The 21,152-nt window shown below is 35.5% G+C and overlaps 2 protein-coding genes across 3 annotated transcripts; both read right to left on the reverse strand.

Moving 5' to 3' along the window:
- Positions 1 to 2,647: 2,647 nt before the first annotated feature.
- Positions 2,648 to 15,616, reverse strand: LOC112003495 (homeobox protein LUMINIDEPENDENS). Of its 2 annotated transcripts, none has more exons than XM_065760780.1 (14): positions 15,187 to 15,616; positions 14,855 to 14,882; positions 14,050 to 14,180; positions 13,671 to 13,736; positions 11,547 to 11,854; positions 11,385 to 11,478; positions 11,206 to 11,299; positions 10,633 to 10,762; positions 10,500 to 10,551; positions 10,376 to 10,419; positions 10,193 to 10,278; positions 7,827 to 8,258; positions 4,435 to 4,958; positions 2,648 to 3,794 (listed from the first exon to the last, which is right to left on the reverse strand). In XM_065760780.1, exons 1-14 carry the CDS (start codon positions 15,358 to 15,360, stop codon positions 2,889 to 2,891), a joined length of 3,069 nt encoding a protein of 1,022 aa, XP_065616852.1. In that variant the 5' UTR covers positions 15,361 to 15,616; the 3' UTR covers positions 2,648 to 2,888. The 2 variants fall into 2 exon arrangements, with proteins under 2 accessions (XP_065616852.1, XP_065616853.1); XM_065760781.1 differs by having other exon boundaries at positions 11,571 to 11,854; positions 15,187 to 15,615.
- On the reverse strand, positions 12,656 to 13,650 carry LOC136062100 (homeobox protein LUMINIDEPENDENS-like). The gene is made up of 4 exons (XM_065760782.1): positions 13,496 to 13,650; positions 13,363 to 13,414; positions 13,239 to 13,282; positions 12,656 to 13,141 (listed from the first exon to the last, which is right to left on the reverse strand). Exons 1-4 carry the CDS (start codon positions 13,558 to 13,560, stop codon positions 13,021 to 13,023), a joined length of 282 nt encoding a protein of 93 aa, XP_065616854.1. The 5' UTR covers positions 13,561 to 13,650; the 3' UTR covers positions 12,656 to 13,020.
- Positions 15,617 to 21,152: the final 5,536 nt, after the last annotated feature.

The following is a 21,152-nucleotide window of genomic DNA, read 5'->3' on the forward strand; positions in this document are numbered from 1 at the left end:
TTAATCTTCCTATCTTTTGCTTCCATCTGTTGATTGTCTATTCGCCTTTTTCTCTGGTCGTCCATCCCATCAGAAGCTTTATCGATACTCAAAGTGGCTCACTCTGACCAACGTTATCCTGCCAAGGGTTACCTCTCCATTAATGCGGCCAGGGGGGTTAGTTGAGTGCATTAAATGTGAGAGTGACAGCTTACCTTGGGGTTAGCCACTCCCCGAAATCACTCTTGTCAGGCCGAGGACAAGGTGTCCTCGGCGTGGATTCAAGAGAATAGGCTTCCCCCCTTTTTCTCCTCAGAAATAGCTTGCGCTCCTCGGCATGGGCCTTGGGCCTGCTATATGAAGGACTGAGGCTATCAGGCCCACGGACCCCACAATAGCCCCTCAAAACCCTGCTGCACGTTCCCTCGAACGGGGAGGAGGTTTTGATACATGCGGATCCACTGGACGAATGGCCTCACTTTAGTTTATACTGATGCTGGCGGCTTCTTGACTGCCCGATGTGCGTTTTTAGCGTTTCGAGAATTAATGGGTGCCCACATTAAATTTTTGACGGCACCACGTTCCCCACTTTAAACGGCATGATCTCCTGCCTTTATGAGAAAGCAGTTTCATTTGGGAAAATTAAGGGAGAGTATAAATACTTGTTTGACTTGCCTGGTTTCATCATTTTCGCGATTATCATTATTGACGCACATAGTTTGAACTTGGTTCGACTGGCACATTAGCTGAAGAGTATCGTCATACCTCTGTAAGTTTTCTTTTTCTAGTGACCCCAAATTTCCTTGATTTCACTCTTCTTTTTCTTTTTTAGAGCTTTTAGTTATCTTTGGGGAATGGGTAAGTTTAAGGAGTTGGTTGAGTCCGAGGAAATGATGAACAAATTCATTGTTGACTATGGAATACCCGGTAATGTGAACTTGAAATACTGCGAAGAAGGAGAGTGGTACCTTAAGCGGAGAGAGGGTGAGGTCGTAATTCCAATAGTTGCTTTTGTAGAAGGAGGGATGAGAATCCCTATGAGGCCGGTGACCCTCAATTACCTCAGGCATTTCCGCCTGTCCCCCACTCAGTGTGCTGTGAATGTGTTTAGGATACTAGGGTGTGTAGATACCCTGAATGAGAAAATGGGGCTGAGACTGACTCACCATGATGTGAATTGGTGTTATAATCTTCATCACCTGAGGGCTAAGACGTATTACATGAAGACAAGGGACGATAGGGTTCGTCTTATCCAGTGTCTTCCTGACTCCAATAAGGGGTTGAACCAAGATTTCCTCATAGTGTCGGGAGAATGGCACGACGGCTTTCATTGCCCAACCGTAGAGGGAAGCCAGGTAGGGCGTCCGAAGTACAAGATAATTTAGGTTTCAGTGCCTTTGCGTTTTATACCTACATACTCAACTTGGTTGACTAATCATAATAATTTCACTTTTCTTTTCACAGATCCACACGCCTTTGCACGTCACTTCCACCTGGTCAACAAAGCGGATTTGGAGACCGTTCTCAGGTCGGAACTTTTCTTGAACGAATCTGACAACCAAGTCAGAGCTGCTCATAAAATTCTCGGGTGTGACCCAGCTCAAACGTCATTTCCTGTTTCGCAGCACGTAATTAGAGCTCGTGATCCTCGGCTTACACAAATTACCGTGGTGGAGAGCGGTTTCTCTTTTATTGGGGGATCTTACATACCTGAAGGTATTCCGCTATCAGGTCCCTCTTCATCCCAGCAAGTAACGGTGGCCGAGAAAGGACCGCCTAAGAAAGCAAGGGAGGTGGTTGAATTGAGCTCCTCCGAGGACGAGTATAGTGTATTCGACTTAGCTGATCAGCCCGAGGATCCTCCCGGTGACCTAGGGGATCCTCACTTATCCGAAGCCGATCTTCAGTCTTTAAGTGTTGGTACCCAAGCCGAGATGGGTTTAAAGAGGCAGCCCCGGACCAATCTTCTTGACCTACTTGAAGGTGGTTCCAAGAAAGATGTGCCAGGGGAGTTACAATCCCAGCCCCCAGCACCTCAGTCCCAGGTTCCAATCGTGCAAACCAGGATTAATACCATATGGATGTGTATTTTTTTTTTTTTTTTTTTTTTTTTTTTTTTGCTTATCTCCGGCCCCCCTCAACTTGAAATCCTAGGTCCGTCCCTGAACATTACTCTTCTAATACAAGCGAACCTCAAGACAAAGACAAAACTTTCCTAGTTCAGCTAATACTCTGTAATATAACTTCAAATCCCATAAACCCACAATCAAGATCGGGTCGAATCAAGGCCCTATGCTGGACCATTCAGTTCACAACATGTAAGAATATTCTGTCCATTTATGCTTGTGCTCAAGCTTTTCAATGACAGCTTTAACCAGAGCTATAATCATAAAATGTTGAAATTACAACTCATGACCTGGCTCACAAGGCAACGGAACCATTAATTTTTATTTTTTATTTTAATGCTGAAAATCAAAGCAAAATAGTAAATCAAATACGAATATGATCAATTTTTTTTTTTTTAATTGTACTTTTGGAAACCAAAGTTTTTGAGATGTGTCAACTCTTTATATCAACAAGCCCAGTTTTCCAATATAAGTTCGGGGTTAAATAAGCCCAGCCCAAGCTTTACGCGCTTATTATATCGGAGGGAGAAGAAAATATAAAATGTTGGAAAGCCTTTAGAGGCTTTAACCCATTTAATAATCAATAAATTATGAACATCTTGGATCCCTGCATTGCAATGGCGTAAACAAAATCTACTTCATTCTAACATTGTCCTCATCCCAAAACCCATTCCAAGCCTGAAACTTCCAACTCCACCTCCACTATTCACAAATCCAACTCTATATCAGAATATAGCCAGTCAGGTAAGTTTAATAAGACCAAGATGGAATTTAAGTACAAACTCAATGCCTCCTGTCACGCCATTTTCTGTCTCCATACCTATTATGGTCCCGATATCCAGAAAAGTTTCCCCGTTGTCTAGACCGGTCGGGCCTATTATTCCATCCGGGGTTCATTCTGGGTTCCGGGAAATTCCTTCCCATCATGTAGTCTGTAGTTCTAGTAGGACTATTATCTGGACTCCATGACTCATATTGTTCTTGAGCCACATATTCATTTCTGTCCAAAAAAGGACCCGGCTGCAACACAGGCTGCCTAGATCCTCCAACCAATGAATTATAGTTATTTTGATTAGCTTGAGAATGATAATTTGGAGGCAGAGCCTGGCTAGCTCTCCAAGAATCAGAGACAGGGTCCATTTTTCCAATTGGTGGCCTAGAAGGGTATAAAGGTGCAGGTGGCTGAGGCTCAGACAAAATGGTTGATCGATGCAGTGATTGGGAGTGTGTTTTTGACCGTGTTGGCTGTGGCGGGAAGGAAGCATGTGCTCTCCCGGGTGTATTCAGTGTGACAGATACAGGAGCTGGTTTTATATTACTTGTGCTTTCAATCTGCAGTGCAGAAGGTGCAGCTGTAGTCGAAAAGTTATGCAAGGGAGCGCCCATGGAGGATGAATTCCTCGAGGTTAAAACCATTTCCGATGCTGGTGTTGGTCTTGCTGGGTGCAGAGAAGGCAATTGCCTTCCAGGTATGTTGGCAGTTGTTTGAGGCAGTGAATAAGTATGCATTGCTGCTGCAAATTGTTGGGCCATTGATGAGGACTGTTGGGGTGGAATGAGATTAGCTTCTGTAGCTTGAGGCAGCATCAAGCTGGTGGTAGCCACTCCTGGCGAAGTGTAGGCAACCCTGTTAGCTACTGAGCTTGGCTGCATAAATGGATTCTTGGCAACTTCAGGTCTCCATCCACTCTGCAATATTTTTGGGGACAAAAGATTTAATAAATTAGAAAGCGAGGATTTAAATTCCTAAAATTTAAATATATAAAAAATAAATAAAAAGGTAGCAATAACTGTATTATATTTTTATATATTATTACCAAGGTTTTTTTATTAACAATAAATTATTATTTACTAATTATTAGCACGAGATCCTATGAATTTGATGATACACAGGGATTTACCATTGCAGGAAAATTTCGATGCCAGAAATGAATGAACTTTGTTCCTATTTTAGACTACACATCAAATTCCAACTGGCAAAGACACTTTTGGATATACATAAATATCCATATAAACTCAGTTCAGATGGTTTATGGGGAACATTTCATGAAATGTATCCCAAACATGGGGTCCACAGATATGGACCCACACTCGCAAATTGGGATGAATCTTATCCCCACTCCCCACACCAACTGGTCGTGCCCACTAAAAGCATGAAATTTCATTTCATTATTGGTCTGATTGATGCCTTTACAAGAGGCAGCACTATTTGCTCACAATGGTATTGACAAAGTTGAGAGCAAATAGTGTCACCCTTGCTAATTTTGCAATAATTATTAATTACGTGAGATATCTGCCAAAAGTTGGAGCATGAGCCCGATTGACACACCGTTCCAGAATTGCTTGAAGGAGTTGGAGATGGAAGTGAAACTTCGACCTTCTCCTCCACTCTTCCACTATTAAAACTGCCCACTAAACCAGCCCCGCCAGCCTTGATCATATCAAGCAATTTCACAGTTTCTTCACTTGATAAATTGCCAGCTTGGCCAGAAGTCAAAGCAAATACCAATTCAGGGTTTTTTAGCAGCACTGCAAGCAACTCTAAATCTGGTTCGGCTGTACTTGAAGCTTGACTCGAAGGGGTTGCCAAAGAAACAGCACTGTTTACAACTTGATTAGTAGCAACCTGTGTTTCCAAACTGTCAGCATCGGGCGGCTGTTCGATTGGGACCTGAGGGGTCAATGTGTCATCATAGTCCATTTCAATGTCCCACGGTTCCTTGGGGTTAGATGGTATTTCCTGGAATGTTTGATAGATAGTTTCTTTCTCACGGCGGTTTCTGTTTTTCTGGACTTCAACCTCTTTGCTATTCTCACCACCACCAACACTCCAATGATCATTGAGTCTTATTTCTGCAGAAAGGAAAAGGACACAAAAGGCTGAATTTTACAGAAAAGGTTATTGAAACACAAAAAACAATCCTGAAGTTAAAAATGATTTCACACGAAGCCTGGAGAGGATGAGAAAAACCAAGATAATTTCCAAATAGTAAAAAGTACTGCGTTCATGATTACTGCACAATATATACGTGGAGAAAACTTGGAGTCTGCACAATATATACGTGGAGAAAACTTGGAGTTAATTAACTGGCCGTTGTCTTCTATAACGGGTAGGAGAAAAAACAATAAAACAAAATGAAGATAACGGTAAAAGTATTGCGTTTATGATTAAAGAACAAAATATAGTGGAAAATCTTGGACTTTATTATCTGGGCGTTGTCTTCTATAATGGGCAGAAGGAAAAACAATAAAACAAAGTGAAGATTAAATTAAAAGATTATTGACGTCTATAATGGACTGCTTTGCACCTGTAAGAGTTGTATATCCAGAAAGCTTATGCGGCCATTCCCTTTAAAGATCATAATTTTAGCTAGGGGTGATGTTAGGATGGTCATAATTTTAGCTAGGGGTGATGTTAGGAATATATTACAAATTTTATTGCAAATATCTTACAAACTGATGTTTCAAAAAAAAAAAAAACCTTATGCCTCACAAATCACAATAACTAATTCAAAAACTCATCATATATTATCTTGTTGAAGTGGCACCAATAACATTTATCACAAATCACATTTATTGCAACATTAGTTTGTAAATATTTTGTAGTAAAATTTGTATGAACAAGGATAAAAGTGATTGACCCAGGTGTCATATTGCCAATGGCCTAAAGGATATTAACAAATCAGAAATTGCCAGCTAGATTAAAAAGTTACTGTCAAAATTTTTTTAGATAATTAACTAGCCAATTGTTACTGAAAGCAAGCCATTTAAGTTTAATTGTAATTAGACATGATTAACATCTGAAAACTGGTAACAATTTACATTTAAGTGGGATTAATCTTATACTAACATCTGAAGACATCCATACCAAGGTACCAACCCCTCTAATCATTACTTGATGCCTACTATAAATTAAAAGGCTTAGAAGATTTTGCGGCCCTATATACTGCAAACATGTACATTTAGTCTCACAGTCAATGACATCCCACAATTTGGCTTCAACTACAAGACAGAAAGAAAAACCACTATGGACCTTAGACATCGTTTCAACCACAATTAAAAGCCAGATCAGTGCTCAAATTTGCAAGAAGATGAAAACCACACTCATCATTGAGCAGCAAAGTGATGGGACATTCAAAACACTGAATGGGAAAGGAATGATTCAATTTCAAATTCCTGGTTTTTAACTATTTAACTCAATGGTAAAACACAAGCTGTCACTAAAATCATCAGATAAATAAAAGAGAGAGGGGGGGGGGGGGGGGGGGAGGGGGGGGGGACCTCATCTGAAGATGTGAAATAAGCTTGTAAACTCTCTATGAACTCAGTTATATGCTAGGACAAAGAGAATGGAACAATTTTATTTTCATTACGCGCGCATACAATTTTACAAATTTATGCCACCAGCCAAGACATCTTCTCCACTAGAGAACTTCCCAGCAATGATACCATTAAAGCAACGGCATGCTCCCAATAGAGTTTGCTCCATCACAAGGATTTGCAGCAATACATAATTTACCGAGTACTTACATCAGCAGAGGCAGAATTTTTACCCCAGTTGAAATATTTAAATGATACTCATGCTGAAAGTCTAAGGGAATGGAGAAAATTTAAAGACCAAATTCAACTACTACACATGTCACATATGGACCTCTTTTGCCCAACAATCCAATAAATTTTTTGATGATTTATAAAATCCTCAGAAGATACACTGGTTTAATTGGGTTAATTAGTTCTGATCCATTGTCGAGCAAGGTCATTATGATTCAGGAAGCAATCCGTGAAGTCCAAGGTACAATAGCACATGTATTTAAAAGGAAAAGTCTAAGCCATAGTGTAGACAAAAGTACAGGGAAAAAATAAGCCAAGAATTTAATATTCTGACACACATAAACAAAATAAAAAATAAAAATAGGAGGGTCAGGGGTGCCCAAAATTTTCATACTTGTGTGCGTTTGCCATCAACTTTTTCTTTTAGGTTTTTTAGCTTATTTACTTATGTAAAACATTTTAAAACCTCCATTTTTATAGGTACGGATATACTTTAACCAACTTTCAGCAAAGTACCCTGCCCCAAAATGGTCCCAATACTTTAATTTCATTAAATATCAAGAGACTGTTGAGGTATATTTTTCTTTCTAAAATTACTTGAGAAAAACGTAGGAACAAAAAAGAAAAGTGTATACAACTGAAACAATGCTTAAGTTTAATGAGAAGTGCTATATCCCCAACATTTTCACAACACTTTCACAATAAATCATAGGTGATAAGTTGTTATTAGTTTTAATTTGAACTCTACAACTAAAATTACATTTTTGCCCACCAATAATAACCTGTAACAACCTGTCACTTAGAATTTGTTATGAAAATGTTGTGGACATTGCATCTCTCAAGTTTAATACAGAAAAATAGCATAGTTTGTGATTCTGATCCTATTCATAAAATTAAAAAATAAATAAATAAATAAAATATTTTTTTTTAAAGCAAATGAAAGCAGTTGCAGGGGGTAATAGGAAAAAATAACATCTGCAGTTGAAAATGAGCATATGAATCTCCCTCCAGTGAAAATTGTGGGAGCACTTAAGATATTCCTCTGTATTGTATAAGATTTGGGGAACTTCACAAAATGGTCAGGTAATTTCGCTGTCAAGAGCTATTCTTTCTACACAAATTATTGGCAAATAGCAAAAAAGAACCAACAAGAACTAAAAGCAGATGTACCTGGTGGTGTCTGCCATTGGATTTGAACCCTCCTGCACTTCTCCCATAAGGGCTCCTTTGAATCCATTCTCGACTTTGGATCAAGAGGAGCTTCCACCTTATTAGAAATTTTAGACGGGAGGATAACAGGTTTCTTTTGTTCCTCAATATTAGGCCGAACAGGAACTTTATATACTGGATTCAAAGTGCTGGCCTGAGTAGTTGAAGGTTTGTTCAAACCTTCAGTTTTTGATTCTTTACTTTCATTTGAAGAACCATTTTTCCCATACTTAGTCTGCATAAATTGAGCACGCATCTTTGCCTTTTGGATATCATCAGCAGACATTGGACGCCCTTGATTCACAGGTGCTGATCTTGTGGCCTGCGTGCTTCTGCCTGCCATTTTTTGGCCTGGCTGTTCCACCAACTGAACTTTTCTGCGTTCTCTGGTTTCTGTTACCAGCTAAGGATATAAACTCTAATTCTTCCATAAATACAAAAACTGCATATGCAACATTCAAGTGCTTCTCTCACTTTTTCTTTTTTAATTTTTTTGGGGGGGTGACATTAAGACAGAAACATTACAGAATACAAGAAAAAGCATAGAGGATTTTTTCCAGTCTTTTAATTTAGGATATTGATTACAGTCAAATCGCAGGGGTAAGATTGATTTCTCAAATTTTGAAACATCAAATGGAATATAATCACAGTTTGTCCAGCATCACAACCATCTGGCAAGTTGAAATACATAGAGGCAGCTTCTTTAAGTGTCATAGGGAAGAAATCGAGTGGAAAGGGGAAACATTTCTTTTCTTAACCAATTTAGATGAAATTATTAAATGAATCCCCACATTGGCCTTTGCAGCCAAGTGAACCCTCCTTTTGCAGGTGGAGATGAGTTGTATCCATTATAGGTATTGGGGATTGTGAACTAGGGGTTGTGAGGGAATCTGTAGCCAATAATTTAGCAATCCAATCCACCACTTCTTCTCCAACATGAACTAATTAAACGGTAATCACTTTCATCAAATTGAGGTTACTACAGATTAGTATAGAACTAAAATTGCTACTTTATACTTTTGTGCTGCTTGGATATAGGAAGGTAACCCAAAAAAAAAATTACACAAGAATAAAACTTTTGAACTTGATTTTCTGTTTTTCCTCTTTCTTCAAAAACTTCCAGACTGGATTTTGTCCAAATGATAAATGTGAATCCCTCTTTCCCTTTAAAGAGTTGAAGTGCAAAACATTTATTGGCAACACCATAAGATTTGACAATAAATAATCAATTTCACAATCTAAATGTCCACCTTTTTTTTTGGAGAAGAGAGGGGGGGGGGGGGGGGGCATTTGAATCAAATGCACCTTGTGATTGCCAAAATTGACAGATTAATAACCAGCTATTACCTAAAACCTCTAAAACCAAGAAAATTATCTAACAACCCTTCTTATCAACATAACTTTAGTTAATTCACATTCTTTTGAGAGTATACTCACAAAAAGGAGAAATCTCCAAGAACGTAGATAACTGCTGTACTAGCAATTATATAAACATTATTACTTCTCCAAAACAAAAACTAAAAAAACTAACAATTATATAAACAAGTTCTACAAGGGCTTCAAACGTCAAGGTTTCATCAGAAGTTGAATATATCTTTAGAGATGAAGTTTGGACATAATTGGTGAGGAAGCAAGAGTCTTGTGTAGCTCAACTAGCACTTCCTATTATTTCCAACATCAAGGTTTCATCAAAACTTAAATAAAACATCTTTGGAGATGAAGTTTGGACATAATTGGTGAGGAAACCAAGTGTCTTGTAGCTCAACTAGCACTCCCTAGTATTTCCAACGAAGATGTCCAAGATTTCAAATCCCCATCCCCCATTGTAACTATCAAAAAACATAATTGGTGAGGAATATAGTGTAGGTGGTGCATATATGGACCAGACAGTCACTGAACCAGTGTATATGGACCAAGAGTTTCAAATGTAAGTAAATAAAACTATCCAAGGTTTTTTTAGCAAATCCTCCAACCATCAAAGGAGAAATAAATAACATATAATCAATAGCAGAAAATGTATTCAAATTACATTTCCACAGGATTAATATGCCCTTGATTAATCCCTGTTGCCAATATTATAGATGATACAATAATACAAACATTTCGATTAAGAATGCACCAAGATAAGTATTACTAGATATCCTTGTGTTTGGGGACAACCTGGATTAAAAGTCAATACTGATGAGAGATTTCATTCCTAAACTGATGAGTTTCTTTGTCCACTATTCTTTTATAAGCCTTCAAAAGCTGTAAAAAGTCCCTTTTTTTAAATTAAAATATTGAAGAAAAAAATCAAAAAGAAAACAAAATAACAATCCAAAGGATACGGGAAGAAACACCTAGGATCTGCTTCCTATTTGAATCATCTGAAGATGCTGTTAATAGTTTCAGTGCTTGTGGAGGGTCCAATTTCCTGAAAGAAAATTTAAGCTTAATACCTCCAAACTACCGGCGGGGGGTTGCGGGGGTCAATCAGCTAAATTACATCAGAATAGAAAATATATCTGCACCTTAAATTCTCTGAATTTCCGTACAAAGGAGCAAGAATGTCTTCCTGTACAGCAAGAAGGGAAAATTTGAAACACCACATAACATAAACCCTCTTTTAGCATATACATAAAATAAAGTGCTTACAGGAATTTTCATATTGGACTGCCATGATTCTTCCTCCATAATATCCCCAATACTGCCAAAAAAAATTTAGTACAATTATTGGATACTGATTTCACAAATCTTGCAAGTGTAGGAGGTAAAGACATGCACTTGCCTCTGCTTCAGCATCATGTCATTTTGTATATCACTAGGAGATTTCATGCCATTAGGTTTCTTCATTGCTTGGCTTCTTGCTAATAATTTGCTCCATCTTGACAACAAAACCCTTGCCCTGTTTGATATGTCTGATCTTCAAATCAGATAAATGAGATTCAAAAATATTACAAGGAGCAAAAAGAAATACGGCAAAAGCACCCCACCCCCCCCCCCCCGCCCCCAAAAAAAAAAATCAATTAATAGATCAAACAAGTTAAATTATTTACATAAAAAAAGGGCAAAATTAACACTTTCAAATGATATTGTTGGCATTAAGTATCTCAACTACATTGTTTGAGCATTAACAAAACCTGAGTTTAACATAGAAAGGAAGACAAAATTCAATAATTCCTATGCTCGACTTGATATCTATTCCAATCCGCAAAGTAACAATCGTATCAAGAGCAAATCACCAATTAAGCATCAAACTTGATATTTAACCCATCAATTTATAGTTTAACCATACAAGGTGAGCAAAAATGAGAGAGAGACGGAGAGAGAAAATGCAAAGTGACAAGGCACAAGAACACACCTGATGTCCTGTAAAACCGCAGCCTGTTAACACTCTGCAGTATGGCTGACATATGTACAGGAAGAGCTTTATGCAAAGGCAAATGACAAAGAACCTAGAAAACAAATTAACCATTAAAATCTTAAGCAATGCATATAAAGCAGGTATTTAGTAAATACCAGCATAAAATCTGCATGTACCTTAAGAATTACAAGAAGAACACTTGTTTGTTCTTCAATAGCTGCTTGACTCAACCATGTTGCTAAAATCATAACACCACCTTTAGTTAAAAACCTGCAAAACAAGGTAGAGGATGGCTAAATCAAGCAAGGAAGACAAAAACACAAGAAGAAGCTACCAACCTCAAAAAGTTATTTGACAAGTACCAACATAATACTGATGAATTTTGTATCTGCAATATCCACTCCATCAGTTTCACTTGCCCAGAAAATGTTTCTTCTTTCCGCATGAAATTAAATATATTTTCAACAAAATGTTTGTCTTCGTCATCCAAGCCAGGTAAAGCTTCATCCTGTGTTGAGCAGGATGGTGCTTCTTCAACACTAGCAGGACCAACAGAGTTTAATGGAACTGGATCAATAGGCATCATAGGGTCAGAGCTTATTAGGGCACCATCATGTAGTTCTTTACATGCACTGGATCTCATGGCCTTCTCCCTTGANTTTCACAAACTAGAATGCTAAAAACAAACAGCCAACAAACCATACTTGACAATTCAAGAAAGGTGACAGCATTGTGCAAGATAATCATACCACTCCTGTCAATATTCTGTATTTATAAAAGGGTTATACTCACATGAAAGAATTAGCATTTGAATCAAATGCACCTTGTGATTGCCAAAAATTGACAGATTAATAACCAGCTATTACCTAAAACCTCTAAAACCAAGAAAATTATCTAACAACCCTTCTTATCAACATAACTTTAGTTAATTCACATTCTTTTGAGAGTATACTCACAAAAAGGAGAAATCTCCAAGAACGTAGATAACTGCTGTACTAGCAATTATATAAACATTATTACTTCTCCAAAACAAAAACTAAAAAAACTAACAATTATATAAACAAGTTCTACAAGGGCTTCAAACGTCAAGGTTTCATCAGAAGTTGAATATATCTTTAGAGATGAAGTTTGGACATAATTGGTGAGGAAGCAAGAGTCTTGTGTAGCTCAACTAGCACTTCCTATTATTTCCAACATCAAGGTTTCATCAAAACTTAAATAAAACATCTTTGGAGATGAAGTTTGGACATAATTGGTGAGGAAACCAAGTGTCTTGTAGCTCAACTAGCACTCCCTAGTATTTCCAACGAAGATGTCCAAGATTTCAAATCCCCATCCCCCATTGTAACTATCAAAAAACATAATTGGTGAGGAATATAGTGTAGGTGGTGCATATATGGACCAGACAGTCACTGAACCAGTGTATATGGACCAAGAGTTTCAAATGTAAGTAAATAAAACTATCCAAGGTTTTTTTAGCAAATCCTCCAACCATCAAAGGAGAAATAAATAACATATAATCAATAGCAGAAAATGTATTCAAATTACATTTCCACAGGATTAATATGCCCTTGATTAATCCCTGTTGCCAATATTATAGATGATACAATAATACAAACATTTCGATTAAGAATGCACCAAGATAAGTATTACTAGATATCCTTGTGTTTGGGGACAACCTGGATTAAAAGTCAATACTGATGAGAGATTTCATTCCTAAACTGATGAGTTTCTTTGTCCACTATTCTTTTATAAGCCTTCAAAAGCTGTAAAAAGTCCCTTTTTTTTAAATTAAAATATTGAAGAAAAAAATCAAAAAGAAAACAAAATAACAATCCAAAGGATACGGGAAGAAACACCTAGGATCTGCTTCCTATTTGAATCATCTGAAGATGCTGTTAATAGTTTCAGTGCTTGTGGAGGGTCCAATTTCCTGAAAGAAAATTTAAGCTTAATACCTCCAAACTACCGGCGGGGGGTTGCGGGGGTCAATCAGCTAAATTACATCAGAATAGAAAATATATCTGCACCTTAAATTCTCTGAATTTCCGTACAAAGGAGCAAGAATGTCTTCCTGTACAGCAAGAAGGGAAAATTTGAAACACCACATAACATAAACCCTCTTTTAGCATATACATAAAATAAAGTGCTTACAGGAATTTTCATATTGGACTGCCATGATTCTTCCTCCATAATATCCCCAATACTGCCAAAAAAAATTTAGTACAATTATTGGATACTGATTTCACAAATCTTGCAAGTGTAGGAGGTAAAGACATGCACTTGCCTCTGCTTCAGCATCATGTCATTTTGTATATCACTAGGAGATTTCATGCCATTAGGTTTCTTCATTGCTTGGCTTCTTGCTAATAATTTGCTCCATCTTGACAACAAAACCCTTGCCCTGTTTGATATGTCTGATCTTCAAATCAGATAAATGAGATTCAACTGGATCTCATGGCCTTCTCCCTTGACAACCGGACTAGTTTCCTTACTCTTGTACGTTGACTAGCAAAAAAATCACGAACCTATAAATCAATACAACACCAAGGCGTAAGAATTAACCAATCCAGATGAATGAATTGAAATGCTAAAATCAGATTTTGCAATCATAAAGAAATCATTACATCTGCATCTTTAAAGATGATTACATGGGAAATGAAAATGTCCAGTTAGGACAAAACAAAAGAAGAAACAATTAGTGAAGAAAGACGCCATTAGTACAGCTTTATTTATTAACATCAATTTATTACCCAAGTTCAGGAAGGGCATAAAGGTTATTCGCACATTTTGTTTTCAAAGCATTTAAAAGAAGGAGGGAGACAATAAGAACTAAAAAACCTGTGTGACTGTAACGCCGAAAAGAGCACTGATCTCACGAGATTCCTTCTTACTAATAGCATCTTTAATGGAAAAAACTGATTGCATATACTTTACAGCCTTAGGATTGAGCAAATCTCTAGGCCTTTTTCCTGCAAGATCAACAATTTAGTTAGAGAGAGACCACGTGTGGGCCAAGACACAAATGACTTTTAGAGCCCATTTAGTTCATCTTGAAAACAACAACCACCTACTCAAAGAACAATACATATTGAAAAACTTAAAATATGGTTTTAACCCGTTGATGAATAAATGAGCACAAAAATATCCATTACAATTCATTTAATTTGTCTATTAAAAAACTAGCCTACAATTAGTGACAAATAATACATTTTAAAATACTTGAAATATGCTTTAGAGCCTTTATCTATGAAGAAGTAAAAATATAAAGAACAAAGAAAAGACATGAGATTTACAAAGGCAGAAAATTCATTGTTGCTTGAAAAAGATCTACATTTTGGTAATATCATAATTAAAACAACTGAAAAATGTAACTCGTTCCTGACTTAAAAGAGAAAATAGACAAAAACCAACAAGCATACTTAAGAAATAGATTTGTGTGTTTGTATGCGTGTTCATATATATATATATATATATATACACACACACGTAGACCCTCACCAAAACATTTGTAAAATGGCAAGTACAAGAGTTAGGTCAAAATTAGGGATACATTCTGGGAATGTCTGCCTTTACATTCCAAAGAATATCACAAGAATCACAACCATCACGCCCCAATTATCAATCCCACAACCCCATTACTTACCAATTTTTATCGACAAAGCACCAGCAGCCTGCAAAATTGAATAAACCCAAAAATGGAATTAAAATCACTGTAATGTTGAAATTACAAAGAGCTCTAATTGCAGCTTAAAATGTATTAAACCATAGCTCATAATCCATAATACAAAACTGAAACTTTGAATAGCATCTAAAAAAAGCTTCAATAAATGGTAAGCTAACTAGAAACACATTCTCATTGAGTAATAGTTTGTGAAGTTAAATGTAAATTACAAAGAAACCGTAATTCCACTTGAAAAGTTTCTTTTCTTGGGAAACAAACAGAACAAGAAACGAAAATTCGAAACGAGAACGCACCATCTCTTGGGAGAGAGGATTGACGCCGGTGAGCTTGCACTGAGTGACGACGATTCTTTGGAGGTCGTCGATCTGATTGTGGAAGAGCTCCCTCTGCGAGTCGACGAACCTGGTGAAGGAGTCGACGGAGGTCCCAATCTCTAGCTCCGAGAAGTCGTCCCTCGAGACCTCCATTGTCGACCTCGAAGCTAGGGTTTCGGAAGCTCAACGTGGCAGAACTGTACGGACAAAGCATTTAAGGATCTGAAAACCAAGGATTTTTTTTTCCCCCCTCTTTTATATTTTTTTGTTTTTAATCTTAAGCTGTAGAACTATAAAGTTAGGGTTAGGGTAATTTCAATTTTTCAGAGAGTGAGAGAGAGAGAGGGGTTGCGAATTTGGTAAGAGCGAAGCAGGAAAGTAGAGCCCAGCCTCGCACGTGGATAAATTTCCACACGCGACCGCTAACTAACGTTGGCGGGTTCTTTATCCTGGTTTCCTGGTTTCGGGTCAATGATTCATGTCATGGTTAAATACTGTAAAAATAAATAAATAACTTATATATTAAATAAAATTTTCAAAATTTTTTGTAGATATTTTTGGACACATAACTTTTGTTTATTGAACACCTTACTCTCTCCTTTGTGTGTGTGTGTTTGTTTCTCAAAAAAAAAAACTTTTGTTTATTGAATTTTGGTACAAGATGACGTTGTATTATTTGATACAATTTTTTTTTTCCCTAAATAGACCAGACCGAACAATAGGTATATATTTTAATTAATCAAAATTTAATATGTAGGGTTTTCTTTGCTTTCTCTATGATTTTGTAATGTTATGTATTTGGAGTTTAAGTGTTATTTATTATATAGCCTATAATGAAGGTCACCTAGGATCTTTTATTATTATTATTATTCTCATCAAGATGCTCATGGTTTGAATCTCCTTCTGTCACTTATCACAAGACTGTTGTTTGTAAGGCATTATTCGAAGTATGCGGCGGTGTTTATATTTCCTTAATTAATTTGCTGAGCGCATAACTACATACAATATGTATTAACATAAGCCCTCTCACGATTACAATTAGGGGTGTGCAGTCAACCTGTTAATCTGCCAAAATTGACCTAATCCAACTCAATTTGTTGGGTTTGGTCAATTTTTAGGGATTGGTGGGTTGGATTGGATTGTCAAATAATAAATTTTATGATGGCTTAGGCTGAGTATGCGTCAACGGATTTACAAATCCACTTAATCAAACCCGACTCACATATATTCAATATATATTTAAAAGATATATTATATAATTTTATTATTTATTTTTTTTTGTTTGTCAACTGTGTTGGGATAGAACTATATGATATCCTATTAACTTTGAAGCACTAATGAAATAGTTTGTATTAGTTTGGTGCTATACTCAAGTTTATTAGGTTATAAATTTACTCTTATTTGTAGTTATAATGCTCAATTAAAAAATAATTTTGTCCAACTCATGAGTTTAATTCGATCCAAGAGGGTTGGTTTGGATTTTTTTCAACCCAACCATGGTGGATCGAATTAGCAAAAGCCTTCAACACAGCCCATATGCACACCCTTAAATTTAAAGTCAACAACTTTATAACAAGTATCGTGAAGTGTTTGAGGAATACATGTTCGACAAGTATCGTAACTTTTTCTCTTATCTTTTTTAGACTATTTACTTATATGCAGTACAACTTTTAAAGCTTTAGTTATAAATTTTTCTAGTTATAATTATAGTTTAAGTGATTTTCAACAAATTGACAAATTAGGTTGCATCTGGATAGCTTATATTAGACAACTTCTTATACTATTTAGCTTATTTCACTACTATTCATAAGTCCCATTATATTTTTTTGGTATTATTTACAGGTTTCATTATATTATTTCAATTAACTTTTAACTTTTTTTTACAGTATTTTTAGCTTTATCTACAATACTTTCAGCAAAAAAAATTTAGTTTCAGCTAAATAAACTGTTTTCAAAAGACCCATAATAAAGTTCTCATCTAAACACAGACTTATTAGTTTCCCAAGGTGTAGAGTTGTAGGTTGTTGTGTGTGGCTCAGACTCTATTACAACTATAATGGTCAATATATATATATATATATATATATAAACTTCACACACATATATAGTTTGACCTCTGATTGTAATTCTAATGTTATGGTTTGAGGAAGGATCGTGTTGAAGGTTTTGCTCAGTTGAGAGTTCATAGTCATCCTCAAAATTTTGGGACTAAAGTTTTGTTGTTGTCGTCATTGTACATATGGTTTAAGGTGGTTCTTTTGGTTCTCAATATGGTTTTTATACCGAGTGCGTATTAGACATGAAGCATAACCAGATTCTGTTAGATGCAAACAACAGAAAAAGTAGAAAGAAAAAACATCAAAAACACTCGCACACATAGGGAAACAAGTTGGACTAGCTGCTTCCGTGGTCTGGTTTGTTACAAGTCCCTCTAAAATGGGAAATTAATTGGCTATTTATTATGACATTCACTTTAGGCTACATTCCTTACAATATTTCATATGACTCCCTTACAAGCCTTCTGCTTCAAAGTCACTTCGGTCATGTAAGAATGTATTTATTTCTTTCAAATCCAGGTTTATACCAAGAGGTAAAAGGTAATGCTAGAGATTCTGTAATTACTCTTGTAAATTTATTGCTACTTGAAGCCGGATTTCTGTTAAGATTTTACATCTTGTCTTCCATAGCAGCTAGCTCATTAACCAATTGATGTGAACCAGCAGATTGATAAATTAAGAAGATGAGGGAGAGCAGATTGACAGAGTTTTTTTTTTAAAGAGTTTTAATCTATGGCATCTACTCCTGATGATAGTTTTTTTATCACCAGACCAAGACACCAATTAGTTTTTGGTGTAGGCGGAGATTAAACCCCTAGATCTCTTATACAACCTGTTGATGTGGGCCCGTGTGTGTGGCTTGAATTGCCACAAGCCCAAGTCAAGTAGTATTAGGAAACCGAATTCAACTATGAATGCATCTCCTAGTAATAGCCGACCTATACTATATATAAATATATATATTAGATTTGAGATGAAGCAGAAGCCGTGTGAGTGAGAGAATTAGAGAATTCCTAAAAACCTAGCAGCAGCCACATAAGAAGAAGAACGGTGTTTTCTTGTCTTGTGGGTGAGAGAGAGTTAGGGTGTATTGGGATTTGGGTTTCTTGAGAGTGTTTTTATGCACTATTGTATGTTCCTATTTTTATAGTGAAGTTTCTCTGTCGTCCTCGTGAAGATAGGCAGTTTCTCGAACCACATAAATTCTAGTATTCTTTGTGTGCGCTTATTATTTAATTTCCGCTTATTTACTGTTATTGATTAGAGTCTTAGAGTGCTATCTACACAATACAATCATAAAAAACTTTATCAGCTGAACTGACTGTTTTTGTTAAAGAATGTTATGGATATGTTTGTTGAAATTGGAATGGATGGATGGAGCCTATGTACAGGATTTTGAAGCACATATGCTTCCAAACTTTGGTGCTTATAATTATTCTCATAAAGCATCAAACTGGGTTGTGAATGATTCTTGTCGTGATTACATGTTGAAAGCAAGTTTATATGCCTAGGATACGGGCACGAAAACCAACCCAGCAATTTTTGAAAAAGTTAGACAAATAGACAACGGGGATATATATATTAATTATTAAATATATTTTTTAATTTATATTTTCATATATACAGTTAAGTATTTATTTTTTCATATAATATTAAACACATATCAATTTAGAAGAAATAATTAATATTTTATTTCTATATATTATTAATCATTTACAGTTTTATTTTTTAATATCGAAATAAAAGTAATAATGCATAATAAATCAAATTCATTACTATTAGAAGATGTTCAAAAATTAGAATACAAATCAAGGATAAAAATATTTATTAATTTTAAAATAGAATATTATTATTCAGAGCATGAATGTTCTCTTTGTTTTGTGAAAAGATATATGATTCATTTTATTCTCGAGTCTCAATTGTGTCCTTTTTTTTTTAATGACACAATTAAGGCACGTATGCAGAAATGTTCAAGGAGTGTTAAGTGTCCAACACCCTAAGAGTTCATTTGGTTGGAGGGGTGAAAAAGTTGAATGATAGAAAATTATGGGAAGATAGAAAAATTTTAATTTTTCTCATTTTTGTTTATTTGGGAGTGAAAAAGTGGAATGATGGAAAAAATAAGTTTGTATAAATTTACTCTTATATCCTTGTTAAAAAATAATGCATAAGTAAAACAAAAAAGTGACAAACAACCAAAAAAAAAATCATCCAAATTTATTAAAAAATAAAAATCTTATCTACAAAAAAATCACTTCTAGTTAAACAAGAGGGAAAAAAAAAAAACGTCCAGGAGGAAGGAGGAAATCAAAAGAAAATAAAAAAGAAAAAGGAAAAAAGAAAAGAAAAAGCAACGTCCAGTAGAAAAAAAAGAAAAAAAAAGGCATACTACCTAGACAAAACTCATAGGCATTTTGGTCAAATTAATAAATCAAACTCCCTCAACAGTTTTCTCCTTGTTTCAGGGAGAAAACTTTCCGGTGAAGTGATGGACCAGGAAAAAAGCACCCCAGGCTCCATTTTTTTTTCCTCTCTCTCTCCCAACCAAACGCACTTTAAAAAGTTTTCCCTCATAATTTTTTCTCATTTTTTTTCCATCCTCCCTAAAACAAATACTTCCTAAGTCTATGCACACATTATTTCTTTATGATAGTGTGATTTATGTTGATAATCTTTGTGATTCTAACATCTGCGTCTCATTAATTTGTAAAGGCTAAGATGTGCTTGAGAGCGGAGATGGATAGAGTTTCTCATCATCTGCATGAAAGCAGTGAGCAGAAGTTGGTGGAGGTTTTTTTTTTTTTTGGGGGGCTGAATTGGTGGACGTTAGTTAATATTTGTGTATTACATAATAAAGTATATAAAATACTTGAGTAGTTTGCTTCTTGGTTTGTGTGCCATATGAACCAGTGATATTTAGGACCTGTTTAGTTTGTATTTTTAAACAACATTTTTTAGTTTTTAAACAGTATTTTGCGCTTTTTAACACATTTTTTCACCCACACGTATTTTAAAAAATTATAAACAACAATTTTCAAACTACTCTACTAAACACCCCCTTAATTGAACAATGTTAGGGGCAATTTTTTTCGTACTCTATTTGGGAACTTGTTGAGGTTGCAATTCGTGACTAGTGTAATACCAGTTCTACACGGATCAAACTTTAATGCTACTTTTATTCTACATTAATCACAATGTTATTTGGTCTTCAATTATATCAATTCCAGACAAAAAATAAATAAAAGGGAAAACAAGTAAATAAAAAATAGTTTGATATAAGTTGGTAAACATATGATATATATTATTTGTTCTATTTCTGTCCATTTGGTCCAAGACAACTAACTACATTTTCAATGTCCAATGAAACTTCTATATTTCTTTAATTAATAATTTTTTAATAATAATTTTATATAATTTTCAACTAGTTTATTATTCAAAATATTCAGTCAATAATTGAAATTCAGCGTGAAATGAATTTACTCCATCGCGTATCAAAAAAGGAAAGAAACTACACCATCATATCCATAATTTCAAAAAATGCACTCCTCCTTAAAAAGACAATGCAAATGTATAAGTGTATATTGTATACATTGATCTTTTTTTTTTCTAAAGAATCAAATACATTGATCATCTTAATATTAGTATTAGTACATGTAAGCTTAATATATTTAGTTGTATATCGTGCTCTATGGTCACACTAACCAAAGGCATAACTTTTATTAGAAAGTTCAAAAAGACTAGAAAAATGTCAAAATGAACTCAGATCAGTTTAAGAAAACTGAGAATTATTTGTTGTAATAAGCTGAAAATTATTTGGACTCAAACTTGGCATGAGACTTGAGCCAATGGCCTAATATATCTCATTAATCATTTTTGAAAAATAAAATA

Source organism: Quercus suber, unplaced genomic scaffold, assembly GCF_002906115.3.
Source record: "Quercus suber isolate HL8 unplaced genomic scaffold, Cork oak 2.0 scaffold_381, whole genome shotgun sequence".
Lineage (NCBI taxonomy): Eukaryota > Viridiplantae > Streptophyta > Magnoliopsida > Fagales > Fagaceae > Quercus > Quercus suber.

What these genes read in the sequence shown, in the direction of transcription:
- LOC136062100 (XM_065760782.1), bottom strand. Translation starts at nt 13,560, where the DNA reads ATGAAGAAACCTAATGGCATGAAATCTCCTAGTGATATACAAAATGAC. An exon ending in GACATGATGCTGAAGCAGAG is followed by an intron (nt 13,415 to 13,495) that starts GCAAGTGCATGT and finishes TTTTTTTGGCAG; the next exon opens with TATTGGGGATATTATGGAGG. An exon ending in AGTCCAATATGAAAATTCCT is followed by an intron (nt 13,283 to 13,362) that starts GTAAGCACTTTA and finishes CTTGCTGTACAG; the next exon opens with GAAGACATTCTTGCTCCTTT.
- LOC112003495 (XM_065760780.1), bottom strand. Translation starts at nt 15,360, where the DNA reads ATGGAGGTCTCGAGGGACGACTTCTCGGAGCTAGAGATTGGGACCTCC. An exon ending in GACATGATGCTGAAGCAGAG is followed by an intron (nt 10,552 to 10,632) that starts GCAAGTGCATGT and finishes TTTTTTTGGCAG; the next exon opens with TATTGGGGATATTATGGAGG. An exon ending in AGTCCAATATGAAAATTCCT is followed by an intron (nt 10,420 to 10,499) that starts GTAAGCACTTTA and finishes CTTGCTGTACAG; the next exon opens with GAAGACATTCTTGCTCCTTT.